Source organism: Salmo salar, chromosome 12 (genome assembly GCF_965601325.2).
Source record: "Salmo salar chromosome 12, fSalSal1, whole genome shotgun sequence".
NCBI lineage: Eukaryota > Metazoa > Chordata > Actinopteri > Salmoniformes > Salmonidae > Salmo > Salmo salar.
In genome coordinates, this window is record NC_138302.1 from 102,197,717 (window position 1) to 102,215,175 (window position 17,459).

Below are 17,459 nucleotides of genomic sequence, written 5' to 3' on the forward strand. Positions count from 1 at the left end.
CCCCTATTGACTGAGGTGAACGAAGCTTCAGTAACAAGGTTATAAAGGCTGGGTTGACTTGAGGTGAACGAAGCTTCAGTAACAAGGTTATAAAGGCTGGGTTGACTTGAGGTGAATGAAGCTTAAGTAACAAGGTTATAAAGGCTGGGTTGACTTGAGGTGAACGAAGCTTCAGTAACAAGGTTATAAAGGCTGGGTTGACTTGAGGTGAACGAAGCTTCAGTAACAAGGTTATAAAGGCTGGGTTGACTTGAGGTGAACGAAGCTTCAGTAACAAGGTTATAAAGGCTGGGTTGACTTGAGGTGAACGAAGCTTCAGTAACAAGGTTATAAAGGCTGGGTTGACTTGAGGTGAACGAAGCTTCAGTAACAAGGTTATAAAGGCTGGGTTGACTTGAGGTGAACGAAGCTTCAGTAACAAGGTTATAAAGGCTGGGTTGACTTGAGGTGAACGAAGCTTCAGTAACAAGGTTATAAAGTCTGTTTTGACTGAGGTTCGTTAAACCACTACAGCAGCTGAAAGAGCCCTGGCAATCGTCCTTATGCAACGTCAGTGTAGAATAATATTATATAACATGGCATTGTGCACCCTTCTCATCTGAGCTGGAAATAGATAATCAACCTGAATAAAGAACATTCCATGTCCATTATGTCATGCAGTTCGCCCCCAAAATAGCAGCCAGCATAGCTCCATTTCACTCCTATGAAATGCCATGATCATTTATTTGTCTCTTTTTTTCTTCTTCTTCCAGGAAGGAAATAGGTAGGTCTGGTTAATTGTGGATGACGTAAAGACCTGACAATGTAGAATGAGTTCTAGAAGGTTGAATATCTGGGATTCTTACTGTGGCTATGTCAACACACACTGGTTATTGTTAGCCCTGCAGTCTGTCATCAAATAAAAACGCATGGGTTTAGGGTCTAAGTTATCTTAACGCTTGCCAACTGTGTGTGTGTGTGTGTGTGTGTGTGTGTGTGTGTGTGTGTGTGTGTGTGTGTGTGTGTGTGTGTGTGTGTGTGTGTGTGTGTGTGTGTGTGTGTGTCTGTGTTTGAGGTTAGGTTCTGAGGTATCTTATCACTTGCCAAGGGACTGGAATCCAAGAACTGTAAAATCAGAAGAAAGTATCCTGCATGTTGATGCTTAGCTGGTTGCTCTGGGCAATGGAGCGTAGTAAAAATGGTTAATGTTTCAAGCCAGCAAACACACTCACATATGCACACGCACACACAGTTTTCTGACAGGTACCAGTTGATCTCATGCAGCAATCAAGTAGCACCTTTTTTTTTATGTCTTGGGCACCGTAGCCACAGAGTGATGTGGATATTTAGACTACGGGGGCTCATGCAGGACATTATTGTGGCTGAGGATCAAAGCAGATATCCTTTCGCTGACCAGTGCCAGGAGTTGAGGAGGTTTGGGGAGAATTAAATCAATACTCCCTTCCAAAGCCCCAAATATGACTTGAGCGAATGTCAAAACCAACATCACAGGCTATGTCCCAAATTGCAACCAAAATCCACATTTTGTGCCCTGATGACTTTAGGGACCATAGGGGTCTGGTGAAATGTACTGCTCTATATAAGGACAGGGTGCCATTTGGGACGCAGAGTACAGACTCCGGTGTGTGCAAAAAAGCTAAGCCAGAGAGTCTGAAATTCCACTCAGTTTAGGTTTTATGTCCCTCATATGACTTGGATATATGGATGTATGGATACATGCCAACAAGATCTCACGCTCTCACTTCAGTATTCAACGTTTGTCCAGGGGGGGATAAACGTCTATGAGTGAACTGAAATTAGGTAAGGGGAAGCATATGTGATCTCGCTGTAATGTATATGCACAACTGCACATTGTTTAAATGTGTTTTTTGGGTTCTGGGACTGAAGTGAGAGATATTTTAACAACTATTGGTTCAGTAAATGTTTGATGTTTTTATAGCAATTCGTTAAAATTATCAAGCACAGAAAAGTTTAAAGTGAAACAAATTTCATTAAACGAAATTGCAGCTGTTTTTTGTTTTATTTTCAAGGAAATATGTTATTTTGGTATAGCCACGGGCACACTGACCTATTTCTCTATGTCAGGGCTCAGTGTTGGTGTAGAGAAGCTACCCAGAGTTCAAATGTCAATATTCTGTATCCAGATTTAGTCAGTTAGTCAAAGTGTTATGTTAAAATGTTCCGGAGGCTTTGTGCCTCAGTGGCAGATAAGATTGTTAAAAGGAATTCATCAACAAATCTCAGACAAGACATGACGACAAACCAGACCAAGACAGTAGGAAGAGTTTTTTTTTGGTTACAGAGGTATTTTGGTCCATTCTGTAACCAAATGTGACTCGTTTCAGGAAACTAGGCGTATGTCACGGGTCACTACTTCACAGGAGAGATGTTTGAACTTAAATGTTTTTTAGTTTTTTTATCAAAATGCGTTTTTTTGGGCAGAAATGCCTTCTGGAACATGTGAACTTTCATGAGGCGGCAGGTAGCCTAGTGGTTAGAGTGTACAGGAGGCAGGTAGCCTAGTGGTTAGAGTGTAGAGGCGGCAGGTAGCCTAGTGGTTAGAGTGTAGAGGCGGCAGGTAGCCTAGTGGTTAGAGTGTAGAGGCGGCAGGTAGCCTAGTGGTTAGAGTGTAGAGGCGGCAGGTAGCCTAGTGGTTAGAGTGTAGAGGCGGCAGGTAGCCTAGTGGTTAGAGTGTAGAGGCGGCAGGTAGCCTAGTGGTTAGAGTGTAGAGGCGGCAGGTAGCCTAGTGGTTAGAGTGTAGAGGAGGCAGGTAGCCTAGTGGTTTGAGTGTTGGACTAGTAACCAAAAGGTTGCAAGATTGAATCCCCGAGCTGACAAGGTAAAAATCTGTCGTTCTGCCCCTGAACAAGGCAGTTAACCCACTGTTCTGTTCCTAGGCTGTCATTGAAAATAAGAATTTGTTCTTAACTGACTTGCCTAGTTAAATAAAGGTAAAAAAATGAGCCTTAATAAATAACTTGTATGCCATCAATAAATACAAATAAAATTGTTAAATTACGAGCCTAGTTGGTTTAGCCACAGAAAGACAGGAACCTTCCCGCTAGCCATGATTGGCTGAGATAATGGATGGGCTGGAGATGCAGAGAGATGAGTTCGGATTGGTCTACCATGTAACACGCTTCTGTCTATAACATGAGATGGTCAGTATGTGTAGGTAATCCTTTTTAACGCGGCTTTTTTGAAAGATATCACGTAGTAGACCTGCAAAAGTGTTGCTCTCCATTTTTTGGAGGACCGAGTTTTGAAATCAGTGGAATTAGAGTATTATAGCTAACAAGATGGAGAAAATTCAGGCGTTTTATTGCAAATATGCAAAGGGATTCGAAAACACACACAGAAGGCTGTTGTATAAAACACCTGTCTCCGGATTACATCTTCAAACTAAGGGTAACCATGGCATCCGTGGCAGAGATAGAAGCGTCCATCCATGTATGCAGGTAGGATAGTCTAGCTGGCCTCCCGAGTGGCACAGTGGTCTAAGGCACTGCATCGCAGTGCTAGCTGTGCCACTAGAGATTCTGGGTTTGCGACAGGGAGGCCCATGGGGAGGCGCACAATTTGGGCCAGCGTCGTCCAGGTTAGGGGAGGGTTTGGCCGGCAGGGATGTCCTTGTCCCATCGCACACTAGCGACTCCTGTGGCTGGCTGGGCGCAGTGCTGACATAGTCACCAGGTTGTACGGTGCTTCCTCCGACACATTGGTGGGGCTGGCTTCCGGGTTAAGTGGGCATCGTGTCAAGAAGCAGTGTGGCTTGGTTGGGTTGTGTTTCGGAGGACGCACGGCTCTCAACCTTCGCCTGTCCCTAGTTCATATGGGAGTTGCAGCAATGAGACAAGACTAACTACCAATTGGATTCCACGAAATTGGGGAGAAAACGTGGTAAACTTTTTTTTCAAATTGTATGCGTTTCTAAATTTGTCAAAGTTGTTTCAAGTTAAAGCGTACTGTTAACTAGCTAGCTAATGTTAGCTGGCTGGTTTGCCAGCTAACATTACGTGTATGAACTGTGTAGTAATATTATTTGTTTCTCAGAGCCATTTGCATTGCTAGGTATAGCCTAATGTTAGCTAGCTAACATTTAACTTGGTTGGTTAGCTACCTGCAGATTCATGCAGGGTTGTAACGTTATGATTTGGGATTATGGTTCCTTTTTTAGCTAGCTAGCTACATGACTAAACAAAAGACTCCACTATGCAAGTAACCATTTCACTACACCTTCTGTATCCTTGTGCATGTGACAAATCAACTTTGATTTTATTTGATATGGTATGTGTTAACAAGAGAAGGTAATGTGAAGAAAAACATGACCTGCACCAAAGTCAAATTAGGATATAACGTTAGGCCAACGAGACAGTGGCCACATTCTAAAATCTCCTGTAAAATGTCCTGCTTTTATTTCGTAACACTCAAAACCGTAAGTTATTTTCTGTAATTGGCTTGCCATTAACTTGTAAATAATGATCTTGTTGTGAGTTTATTTTACTGTAAAAATTAAGACAAAACAATGAGCTTAAAACCTGTTGGGGCTAGGGGGCAGTATTTGCACGGCCGGATAAAAAACGTACCCGATTTAACCTGTTTAGGATAGGGGGCAGTATTTTCACGGCCGGATAAAAAACGTACCCGATTTAATCTGGTTATTACTCCTGCCCAGAAGCGATAATATGCATATAATTCGTAGATTTGGATAGAAAACACCCTAAAGTTTCTAAAACTGTTTGAATGGTGTCTGTGAGTATAACAGAACTCATATGGCAGGCCAAAACCTGAGAACATTCCATGCAGGAAGTGCCCTGTCTGACAATTTCTTCTCCTTCTGTGGCATCTCTATCAAAAAAACAGCATCTCTGCTGTAACGTAACATTTTCTAAGGCTTCCATTGGAGCCAGAAAGTGGAATGACGTCTCTGCAGTCTCTGGGCGAAAAACAGCAGGAGTTTTTGTGAGTGGTCAGGCAGGGAACAATGACACTGGAGATGCGCATCCACGAGACGACTCCATGTTTTTCTTTCAGTCTTTGAATGAATACAACGTCGCCCGGTTGGAATATTATCGCTATTTTACGAGAAAAATAGTATAAAAATTGATTTTAAACAGCGTTTGACATGCTTCAAAGTACGGTAATGGAATATTTTGATTTTTTTTGTCACGAAATGTGCTAGCGCATCACCCTTCGGATACTGACCTGAACGCACGAACAAAACGGAGCCATTTCAATATACTTATGGATTATTTGGAACCAAAACAACATTTGTTGTTGAAGTAGAAGTCCTGGGAGTGCATTCTGACGAAGAACAGCAAAGGTAATACAATTTTTCTTATAGTAAATCTGAGTTTGGTGAGCCCCAAACTTGGTGGGTGTCAAATTAGCTAGCCATGATGGCCGGGCTATCTACTCAGAATATTGCAAAATGTGCTTTCACCGAAAAGCTATTTTAAAATCCGACACCGCGATTGCATAGAGGAGTTCTGTATCTATAATTCTTAAAATAATTGTTATGCTTTTTGTGAACGTTTATCGTGAGTAATTTAGTAAATTGTTAGTAAATTCCCCGGAAGATTGCGGGGGGTATGCTAGTTCTGAACGTCACATGCTAATGTAAAAAGCTGTTTTTTTGATATAAATATGAACTTGATTGAACAAAACATGCATGTATTGTATAACATAATGTCCTAGGGTTGTCATCTGATGAAGATCAAAGGTTAGTGCTGCATTTAGCTGTGGTTTGGGTTTATGTGACATTATATGCTAGCTTGAAAAATGGGTGTCTGATTATTTCTGGCTGGGTACTCTGCTGACATAATCTAATGTTTTGCTTTCGTTGTAAAGTCTTTTTGAAATCGGACAGTGTGGTTAGATTAACGAGAGTCTTGTCTTTAAAATGGTGTAAAATAGTCATATGTTTGAGAAATTGAAGTTTTTGCATTTTTGAGGTTTTTGAATAACGCGCCATGGGATTACACTGGCTGTTACGTAGGTGGGACGATTTGGTGCCACCTACCCTAGAGAGGTTAAGAATTATAGATACAGAACTCCTCTATGCACTTGCTATGTCCGATTTTAAAATAGCTTTTCGGTGAAAGCACATTTTGCAATATTCTAAGTAGATAGCCCGGCATCACAGGGCTAGCTATTTAGACACCCACCAAGTTTAGCCCTCACCAAAGTCAGATTTACTATAAGAAAAATTGTATTACCTTTGCTGTTCTTCGTCAGAATGCACTCCCAGGACTTCTACTTCAATAACAAATGTTGGTTTGGTTCAAAATAATCCATAGTTATATTCAAATATCCTCTGTTTTGTTCGTGCGTTCAAGACACTATCCGAAGTGTAAAGAAGGGTGACGCGCACGACGCGTTTCGTGACAAAAAAATTCTAAATATTCCATTACCGTACTTCGAAGCATGTCAACCGCTGTTTAAAATTAATTTTTATGCCATTTTTCTCGTAAAAAAACGATAATATCCCGACCGGGAATCTGTGTTTTAGTACAAAGAGAGAGAAAATAAAAACATGGTGTCGCCCCGTGCACACGCCTCAGTCTGATGGTCCTCTGACCGACCACTATCCAAACGCGCTAATGTTTTTCAGCCAGGGGCTGCCTCGACATCATTCAGCTTTTTCCCGGGTTCTGAGAGCCTATGGGAGCCGTAGGAAGTGTCACTTTACAGCAAAGATCCTAAGTTTTCAATAAAAAGAGTCAAGAAGCTCAAGGAATGGTCAGAGAGGGCACTTCCTGTACAGAATCTTCTCAGGTTTTTGCCTGCCATATGAGTTATGTTATACTCACAGACACCATTCAAACAGTTTTAGAAACTTTAGGGCGTCTTCTATCCAAAGCCAATAATTATATGCATATTCTAGTTTCTGGGCAGTCGTAATAACCAGATTAAATCGGGTACGTTTTTTATCCGGCCGTGTAAATACTGCCCCCTAGCCCTAACAGGCTAAGCCACAGGACTGTTTTGCTAGCAAAGACCGGAATATGTTCCGGGATTCTTACAATGGCATTGAGGAGTACACCACATCAGTCACTGCCTTCATCAATAAGTGCATTGATGACGTCGTCGCTGTCACACCCTGGTCTGTTTCACCTGTCTTTGTGATTGTCTCCACCCCCCTTCAGGTGTCGCCCTTCTTCCCCATTATCCCCTGTGTATTTATACCTGTGTTCTCTGTTAGTCCGTTGCCAGTTTGTCTTGTTTTTCAGGTCAACCAGCATTTTTGTTCTCTGCTCCTGCTTTTCCCAGTCTCTCGTTTTCTTGCCCTTTAGGTTTTGACCTTTGCCTGTCCTGACTCTGAGCCCGCCTGCCTGACCACTCTGCCTACCCTGACCCTGAGCCTGCCTGCCGTCCGGTAACGTTGTCCCACCTCTGGTTTACTGACTCCTGCGTCCCTTAACCTGTCTATTGCTTGTCCCTGTTGGAATATTAAAACATTGCCAATTACCTTGATTACCTTGATTCCTGATAGTCCCCACAGTGACCGTAAGTACATACCCCAACCAGACGCCATTGATTACAGGAAACATCCGCACTGAGCTAAAGTGTAGAGCTGCCGCTTTCAAGGAGTGGGATTCTAACCCGGACACTTATAAGAAATTCCGCTATGCCCTCAGACGAACCATCAAACAGGCAAAGCGTCAATACAGGATTAAGATTGAATCGTACTACACTGGCTCCGACCCTCGTCGGATGTGGCAGGGCTGGTAAACTATTACAGACTACAAAGGGAAGCACAGCCGCAAGCTGCCCAGTGACACGAGCCAACCTGACGAGCTAAATTATTTCTATGCTTGCTTTGAGGCAAGCAACACTGAAGTATGCATGAGAGCATCAGCTGTTCTCTGTAGCCAATGTGAGTAAGACCTTTAACTTCTCTAGGGTAGGGGGCAGTATTTTGACGTCCGGATGAAAGGCGTGCCCAAATTAAACTGCCTGCTACTCAGACTCAGAAGGTAGGATATGCATATCATTAGTAGATTTGGATCAAAAACACTCTGAAGTTTCTAAAACTGTTTGAATGATGTCTGTGAGTATAAAATAACTCATATGGCAGGCAAAACCCTGAGAAAAATCCAACCAGGAAGTGGGAAATCTGAGAATTGTAGTTCTTTTGAATCCCTATCAAAACTACAGTGTCTGTGGGGTCACATTGCACTTCCTAAGGCTTCCATTGGCTGTCAACAGCCTTTAGAAATGTGTTTCATCCTTCTGTTACTGGGCAGAAAATAGGAGCTCAGTCAATGAGTGGACTGCCTGAGGACAAAGGACTTGGTGATGTGTGAGCCCACCAGTGCGCCGTTCCTTCTTTTACTTCTTGAATGAATATGCTATTGTCCGGTTGGAATATTTGACGTTTTATCTTAAAAAGACCCTAAGGATTGATTGTAAACAACGTTTGACATGTTTCTACGAACGATAATGGAACAATTTGACTTTTCGTGTCTGGATTTACGCTCGCGCGTTATCCCTTTGGAAAGTGATCTGAACGCACGAACAAAACGGAGATATTTGGACATAAATATGGAGTATTTCGAACAAAAATAACATTTCTTGTGGAAGTAGCAGTCCTGGGAGTGCATTCTGACGAAGATCAGCAAAGGTAAGAGAATATTTATAATACTAATTCTGAGTTTAGTTGACCCCAGAACTTGGCGGGTATCTGTATAGCTTGCTTTGATGGCGAGCTATGTACTCAGAATATTGAAAAATGTGCTTTCTCCATAAAGCTATTTTAAAATCTGACACAGCGGTTGCGTTAAGGAGAAGTGTATCTATAATTCTTTCAATAACTGTTGTAAATTTTATCAACGTTTATGATGAGTATTTTTGTAAATTGATGTGCACATTCATCGGAGGTTTTGGTGGGAATACATTTTCTGAACATCACGCGCCAATGTAAAATGGGGGTTTTGGATATAAATATGAACTTTATCAAGCAAAACATACATGTATTGTGTAACATGAAGTCCTATGAGTGCCATCTGATGAAGATCAAATGTTAGTGAGTATTTTAGCAGAATTTTTGGTTTTGTGATGCATGTCCTTGCTTGGAAAATGGCTGTGTGGTTTTTCTTATGAAGTTTATGTCCTAACATAATCTCATTTTATGCTTTCGCCGTAAAGCCTTTTTAAAATCGGACAATGTGGTTAGATTAACGAGAAGTTTAGCTTTAAAATGGTGTAAAATAGTTGATTGTTTGAGAAAATGAAATTCTTGCTGTTTTGTATTTCGCGCCATGTTATTTCACTGGCTGTTGAATAGTGTGTCCCGCAGAGACCTAGCCCAGAGAAGTTAACAGCTTGTACCCCCAAGCCATAAGACTTCTGAACAGCTAATCAAAGGACTACCCAGACTATTTGCATTTGCAAAACTGAGTTTAAATGTTTTTGGCTAAGGTGTATGTAAACTTCCAACTTCACCTGTATGTAGAGTCAATATAACTCTACCTACATAGCTCTAGGGATTGATGTTGAATTCCGTGTGTGTGTGAACAATATACATTTGTGGAACAATTAATAAAAACTCTGACCAAATAAGACTGTATCCTGACACACTGACGTTTATAACACCAAGAAAATAAAATCAAACATAAAGACGGGATCAAAAGAGTTTTATTATATTATCTATAATAAAAATACAAACCAAGAGGAAATATACTTACTATATGTATAGATGTAATAAGAAAGTACATGAAAACAAAATCATCTACTTAAACAAGGCAGATAATGAGCACGGTCACATACAAACAATAATGCCAATTATTATTTGGGATAATTAGGTTAATATAAAATCGGTTTTAAAACTTTTACATGCTTTGCAAGAAGAACGACATTTTAAATTAGTCTACTGATTGTCAATTTTCTGCATTTATCAAAAGTCCAATCAAAGTAAACGTGACGACTATTTGATTCTGAGTTCGGACATATATAAAGTTTCGTATCTGATAACTATTTATAAAAAAAAGGTGCATACATGTAAATTCTCTTTTTCATCAACTCACTTTACTCGCACATAAAGAGGGAGGCTTGCATTGCTGATGCTGGCAGACGTGCAGTTCAAATACACCACTGGAACACCGATTAAAGCTGTTTACTTGTCCTAATAATTTGAAAGATTGTTCAGCAAACCAGGCGTTTTAAAAATCGGTGTATGCTTATTTTGATTTTGACCTGACGCCGATTAATTAAGATAAGCAGAATAAGGCGTTTACATGACTAATGCCATACTCTGCCTTCTACCATAATCAATTTAATATCAAATTATTAGTGTGCATGTAAACGTACTCATTGTCAAATTGCAAAAAGAGCTCAGTCACCTGCTGTTTTAAAACAAACACAACTTATTAACTTTCTTTTTTATCTAACAAGACAACTAGCCATAGAACTAAGTTAACATATTAACTATTATCTAACAAGATAACTAGCCATAGAACTAAGTTAACATATTAACTATTATCTAACAAGACAACTAGCCATAGAACTAAGTTAACATATTAACTATTATCTAACAAGACAACTAGCCATAGAACTAAGTTAAAATATTAACTATTATCTAACAAGACAACTAGCCATAGAACTAAGTTAACATATTAACTATTATCTAACAAGATAACTAGCCATAGAACTAAGTTTCAATAAAAACACAGTTTTAGATTACTTTAATTATACTATTAGATGCCTTCTCTGAAAGCAGAAACCCATCCAAGACACAGTTAGATGTTAGTTGTAGAGTCCCTATCCATACGAACACTCCTGGCGAAAAGAAAATCATCAGAACATATTATGATCCTAAAACATGATAGTGCAGTCAAATAACAAAGAAATAAAAACTTACATTTAGATAATTTATTTAAAAAGGATTACTTTTTAAAAAAATGTTCTGCTTTGGGGAATTCCAGGTGTCCACCACGTAATTCCAGTTTTATGAACGCAAGTTTGGCTCCCAAATGGCACCCTATTCCCTATATAGTGCATTACATTAGACCAGAGCCCTATATAGTGCGCTACTTTAGACCAGAGCCCTATTCCCTATATAGTGCGCTACTTTAGACCAGAGCCCTATTCCCTATAAAGTGCACTACATTAGACCAGAGCCCTATTCCCTATATAGTGCATTACATTAGACCAGAGCCCTATTCCCTATATAGTGCGCTACTTTAGACCAGAGCCCTATTCCCTATAAAGTGCACTACATTAGACCAGAGCCCTATTCCCTATATAGTGCATTACTTTAGACCAGGGCTGGCACCCTATTCCCTACATAGTGCACTACTTTAGAGCCGTATATAGGGAATAGGGTGCCATTTGGGACAGATCCCAGGTCTACTAACTACTCTACGTCATCCCAGGTCTACTAACTACGTCATCCCAAGTCTACGTCATCCCAGGTCTACGTCATCCCAGGTCTACTAACTACGTCATCCCAGGTCTACTAACTACGTCATCCCAGGTCTACGTCTTCCCAGGTCTAACTACTCTACGTCATCCCAGGTCTACGTCATCCCAGGTCTAACTACTCTACGTCATCCCAGGTCTAACTACTCTACGTCATCCCAGGTCTAACTACTCTACGTCATCCCAGGTCTAACTACTCTACGTCATCCCAGGTCTAACTACTCTACGTCATCCCAGGTCTAACTACTCTACGTCATCCCAGGTCTAACTACTCTACGTCATCCCAGGTCTAACTACTCTACATTCTCTTCCACCAGCCGCTGTGTGTGTGTGTGTGTGTGTGTGTGTACAGTAGGCACATGAGTGGGCAAGCGAGACCAAGCCTGTTACAACATTATAGACCATCTCTGACAAGACCTATTAACTACTGAACCAGAGAGGAAGTGTCTTTGATCTTTAAAATAGATCGACATCAGGATAATTACCTTCTTTCATCTCTGGACTGTAATGATAATTCTGACTATTCTAAAGGAAGTAAAACTACACATGAGGAGGGTGGAGGGTGCTCTACAAAAATAACATCTGTATTTCTCCGGATTAACATTAAAATCATCATCTTATTAAAATTGTTTCACAACATCAGAAAGATAAACAATGGACAACCTCATGACTGAGAGGCAGAAATACAGTTTATCTACAACTTTGACAGACAAACCCAATATGAATAGGAGAAAGACAGACAGCAGGCCCGAGAGCTTGTGTTCTTAATGTTTTGTATACTCAGTGTATAGTGCACTATTTTTGCCCAAGGCTCTGGGTAAGGGAATCTGGTCCAATATGGACGCAGGCTCTACTCTGGGTTGGGCTGCAGAACTTCAGGACAGAACTTCAGGACAGGACTTCAGGACAGGACAGAACAGAATTTCAGGACAGGACTTCAGGACAGAACAGGACAGGACTTCAGGACAGGACAGAACAGAACATCAGGACAGAACTTCAGGACAGAACTTCAGAGGGATTGCATGGAGGAGCATTAAGTTGCCGGCAGGTAACACAAGTTAGGACGTGCTGCTGCACAGTGGTGTAAAGTACTTAAGTAGTACTTTCAAGTATTTTTACTTTTTTGGTGTATCTATACTTCACTTTTTATATTTTTGACAACTTTATCACGCTCAATAGTTTATACTGCTCCCGAGTGGCACAGAGGTCTAAGGCACTGCATCTCAGTGCCAGAGGCGTCAATCCAGTCCCTGGTTTGAATCCAGGCTGCATCTCATCCGGCTGTGATTTGGAGTCCAATAGGGAGGCGCACAATTGGTCCAGCATCGTCCAGGTTTGGCCGTCATTGTAAATAAGAATTTGTTCTTAACTGACTTGTATAGTTAAATATTTAAAAAATTATATAGTTTTCTTTAGGAATGTAGTGAAGTAAAATTATGTAATTTTTACTCCATACATTTTCCCTGACACCCAAAAGTACTCGTTACATTTTGAATACTTAGCTGGACAGGAAAATGTTCTAATTCACACAATCATCAAGAGAACATCCCTGGTCATCCCCACTGCCTCTGGTCTGGTGGACTCACTAAACAGAGAACATCCCTGGTCATCCCTACTGCCTCTGATCTGGAGGACTCACTAAACAGAGAACATCCCTGGTCATCCCCACTGCCTCTGGTCTGGTGGACTCACTAAACAGAGAACATCCCTGGTCATCCCTACTGCCTCTGATCTGGAGGACTCACTAAACAGAGAACATCCCTGGTCATCCCCATGCTTCCTTTGTAAATGATGTCTGAGTGTTGGAGTTTGCCCCTGGCTATCTGTAAATTATGTCTGAGTGTTGGAGTGTACCCCTGGCTATCTGTAAATTATGTCTGGGTGTTGGAGTGTGCCCCTGGCTATCTGTAAATTATGTCTGAGTGTTGGAGTGTGCCCCTGGCTATCTGTAAATAATGTCTGAGTGTTGGAGTGTGCCCCTGGCTATCTGTAAATAATGTCTGAGTGATGGAGTTTGCCCCTGGCTGTCTGTAAATGATGTCTGAATGTTGGAGTGTGCCTCCTGGCTCTCCATAATTAAACAAACAAGAAAATGATCTGCTTAATATTAGAAATGATTTATACTTTTGATACTTAAGAATATTTAAAAACCAAATACTTTTACTCAAGTAGTATTTTACTGGGTGACTTTCACTTGAGTCATTTTCTATTAAAGATGTCTTTACTTTTACTCAAGTATGACAATTGGGTACTTTTTCCACCACTGCTGCTGCAATATGGAGGGAGGAGGAGACTGTTGGTGATAATTATTGAGTCAGTGCATAAAGCACTAGAGTGCAACAGATGGAGGCTCACTGAGAAGAGCACGTCATAACAAGGTACACAACATGACCAAATGTATGTGGACACCTGCTCGTCGAACATCTCATTCCAAAATCATGGGCATTAATATGGAGTTGGTCCCCCCCCCCCTTTGCTGCTATAACAGCCTCCACTCTTCTGGGAAGGCTTTCCACTAGATGTTGGATCATTGCTGCGGGGACTTGCTTCCATTCAGCCACATGAGCATTAGTGAGGTCGGGCACTGATGTTGGGCGATTAGGTCTGCTCACAGTCAGCGTTCCAATTCATCCCAAAGGAGTTTGATGGGGTAGAGGTCAGGGCTCTGTGCAGTCAAGTTCTTCCTCACGATCTCATTCAAACCATTTCTGTATGGACCTAACTTTGTGCACGGGGGCATTGTCATGCTGCAACAGGGAAGGGCCTTCCCCAAACTGTTGCGTTTAGATTTCCCTTCACTGGAACTTAGGAGCCTGAACCATGAGAAACAGCCCCAGACTATATACAGTTGGCACTATGCATTGGGGCAGGTAGAATTCTCTTGGCATCAGCCAAACCCAGATTAGTCTGTCGGACTGCCAGATGGTGAAGTGTGATTCATCACTCCAGAGAACATGTTTCCACTGCTCCAGGGTCCAATGGCAGTGAGCTTTACACCACTACAGCCGACGCTTGGCATTGCTTATGGTGATGCTTGTGTGCGGCTGCTCGGCCATGGAAACCCATTTCATGAAGCTCCCGAAAAACAGTTATTGTGCTGACGTTGCTTCCAGAGGCAGTTTGGAACTCGGTAGTGGAGTGTTGCAACTGAGGACAGACGATTTTCAGAGGTACTGATCTGTGAGCTTGTGTGGCCTACCACTTCGTGGTTGAGCCGTTGTTGCTCCTAGACGTTTCCACTTCACAATAACAGCACTTACAGTTGCCCGGGGGCAGCTCTAGCAGGGCAGAAACTTTACGAACTGACTTGTTGGAAAGGTGGCACCTTATGACATTGCCACATTGAAAGTCACTGAACTCTTCAGTAAGGCCATTCTACTGCCAATGTTTGTCTATGGAGATTGCATGGCTGTGTGCTTATAGACCTGTCAGCAACGGGTGTGGCTGAAATAGCCGAATCCACTAATTTGAAATCGGGGTGTCCACATACTTTTGTATATATAGTGTATTTCTGGATAATGTATAGTGGTGGACCTCCCTAGATGGCCCTTCCTAGTGACTACCTGATACTTAGCCAATATAAGCTAGTTACTGAATTCTAAAATGGCACACATGACTAATCATGTATGCGTTTCAGCCTCTAAGGAAAGAGCCCTTAGTTCACAACTAATCACTGAAGACTTTATTAACGGTTTATAAGGAAATGAATGGAAATCCTGCAGGGGTACTGTAGGTCCCCGAGAGAAAGGTTGGCCCAGTGACATAGAATGATATGTAATAAATCATTATTATATACATATTATGTGATTTTATCTCTAGAAGATGGTCAGCCCTGGTGTAATGGGTTTGCTGGCGGATGGGTAAAGGGAGGGTGTCTAAACCAGTCTTGGTGTAAAGAGCATTGGGCCTGTCTTAAACTGGTCTTGGTGTTTGGGGACAGGAAGTGTCAGAAGCGGTCTTGGTTACGGCTGGGTGGTGGAGGGCCTAAACAGGCACGGGGCTGGGTGTTTGGGGACAGGAACAGGGGCTGTCAAGACTCTGGCCACACCGCCAGCAGCAGTAATGGTCCTGGTGCCACGCCCGGCCATCTGCCCCCTTCTTGTAGTCCTCACAGAAGATCAGCTGCAAACAGGAGGAGAAAAGATAGGATGTGTTTAAGGGTTCTTTATTGTATAAAATGTTTCTCTATGGAACCAAAAAAAAAAAAATCCACCCTTAGACACAGATCAAAATACTGCAGAGATATTATGTCTGACTGCAGAGATATTATATCTGACTGCAGAGATATTATATCTGACTGCAGAGATACAGCATCTCTCCAGGCAGATAGAGCATCTCTCCAGCCAGATACAGCATCTGCGGTTATCTCCCCATAGAATCAGAATGAATAGAACTGACGTCCCTCATTCAATCATTGTATTATGTCTAGTGTGTAATGTACAGTGTATTTTGTGTACAGCAGTACTGTGTCTCAAAGACAATTTTCCCGTTGGGACATTACATTTTAGTCATTTAGCAGACGCTCTTATCCAGAGCGTTTTTTCCCCCCGTACTGGTCCCCCGTGGGAATCGAACCCACAACACCGGCGTTGCAAACACCATGCTCTACCAACTGAGCCACACGGGACCTTAATGTTCATCCTATACCTATTCTATTTCCATGAGTCTCCCCTCACCTCGTCAGACCCTGAACAGCGTGGTCTGGTGTCTCCCCTCACCTCATCACATCCTGAACAGCGTGGTCTGGTCCTCTGGCAGTAGTGTCTTCCACAGAGCAGCTCTCCTTCCCTCCTGCCCCCCCCCCCCTTTCCTCTCCGCTCCGCTCCCTCCCTCCCTCCACCTCTCACCTCATCACATCCTGAACAGCATGGTCTGGTGTCTCCCCTCACCTCATCACATCCTGAACAGCGTGGTCTGGTCCTCTGGCAGTAGTGTCTTCCACAGAGCAGCTCTCCTTCCCTCCTGCCCCCCCCCCCCCTTTCCTCTCCGCTCCGCTCCCTCCCTCCCTTCACCTCTCACCTCATCACATCCTGAACAGCATGGTCTGGTGTCTCCCCTCACCTCATCACATCCTGAACAGCGTGGTCTGGTCCTCTGGCAGTAGTGTCTTCCACAGAGCAGCTCTCCTTCCCTCCAGTAGTACACTAGATCCACCAGAGCCTCTCCACACTCTGAACACACGAAGCAGGTCGGGTGCCACTGCTTGTCATAACCCGCCCACTCTGCATAGACCACAGGACTGTCCAGGGGGGCGAGCTCCCCGCAACCACTGCATTGCTGTAGGAGGGGAGAGTCGAGGGAGATATGGGGGGGGGGGGGGGGGGGCAAAAGTGAAAGATGTGGAATAAGAGGGAACAGGGGGAGAAAACACAACTCCGTTGAGCAAACTGACACCGCAGGAATGGAGGGGTGGGGGGGGGGGGGTAACCTACTAGCCAGCATACTGTCCCATCCACACAACATGATGGTGGTGCATCGTCCTCTCTCACAGCCCACATCACTACAGCAACAGCGCCAAAGCCAAGCCCGAAACGTGGTGCATTCCTGTTATGATATAAGCAATCAAAGTCAGATGTTTAGTCAGCTTTTAATTGTTTTCATAATGCTCTCCGTCTGTCTGTTTGTCTCCGTCGTCCTCTCTCGTAACGATGGCCTGTATGTACTATATCTCTCGTAACGATGGCCTGTATGTACTATATCTCTCGTAACGATGGCCTGTATGTACTAGATCTCTCGTAACGATGGCCTGTATGTACTATATCTCTCGTAACGATGGCCTGTATGTACTAGATCTCTCGTAACGATGGCCTGTATGTACTAGATAGAAGATTTTAAGATTAAAAAGACAGCGTTCTCAATGAAGCCACAATGACAAATCAGTTGAAAATAAATGTCAGCGTACAGTCACTTTGTAGTGAGACTAACATCCGAAGGAAAAGGATTGTCCACACTTGAGCTGATGTAACCGATGTGAAATGGCTAGTTAGTTAGCGGTGGTGCGCGCTAATAGCGTTTCAATCGGTGACGTCACCCGCTCT

General features: G+C 42.6%; 1 protein-coding gene across 1 annotated transcript in view; it reads right to left on the reverse strand.

The window, feature by feature from the left end:
- Positions 1-9,621: 9,621 nt before the first annotated feature.
- Positions 9,622-17,459, reverse strand: part of LOC106566223 (LIM and cysteine-rich domains protein 1) — a 37,564-nt gene continuing 29,726 nt past the window's right edge. The window contains exons 7-8 of the mRNA XM_014134099.3: positions 16,483-16,698; positions 9,622-15,543 (exon numbers count right to left, since the gene is read on the reverse strand). Coding sequence (XP_013989574.1) covers positions 15,406-15,543; positions 16,483-16,698 — 354 coding nt within the window. The 3' untranslated portion in view covers positions 9,622-15,405. The remainder of the gene's footprint in view (positions 15,544-16,482; positions 16,699-17,459) is intronic.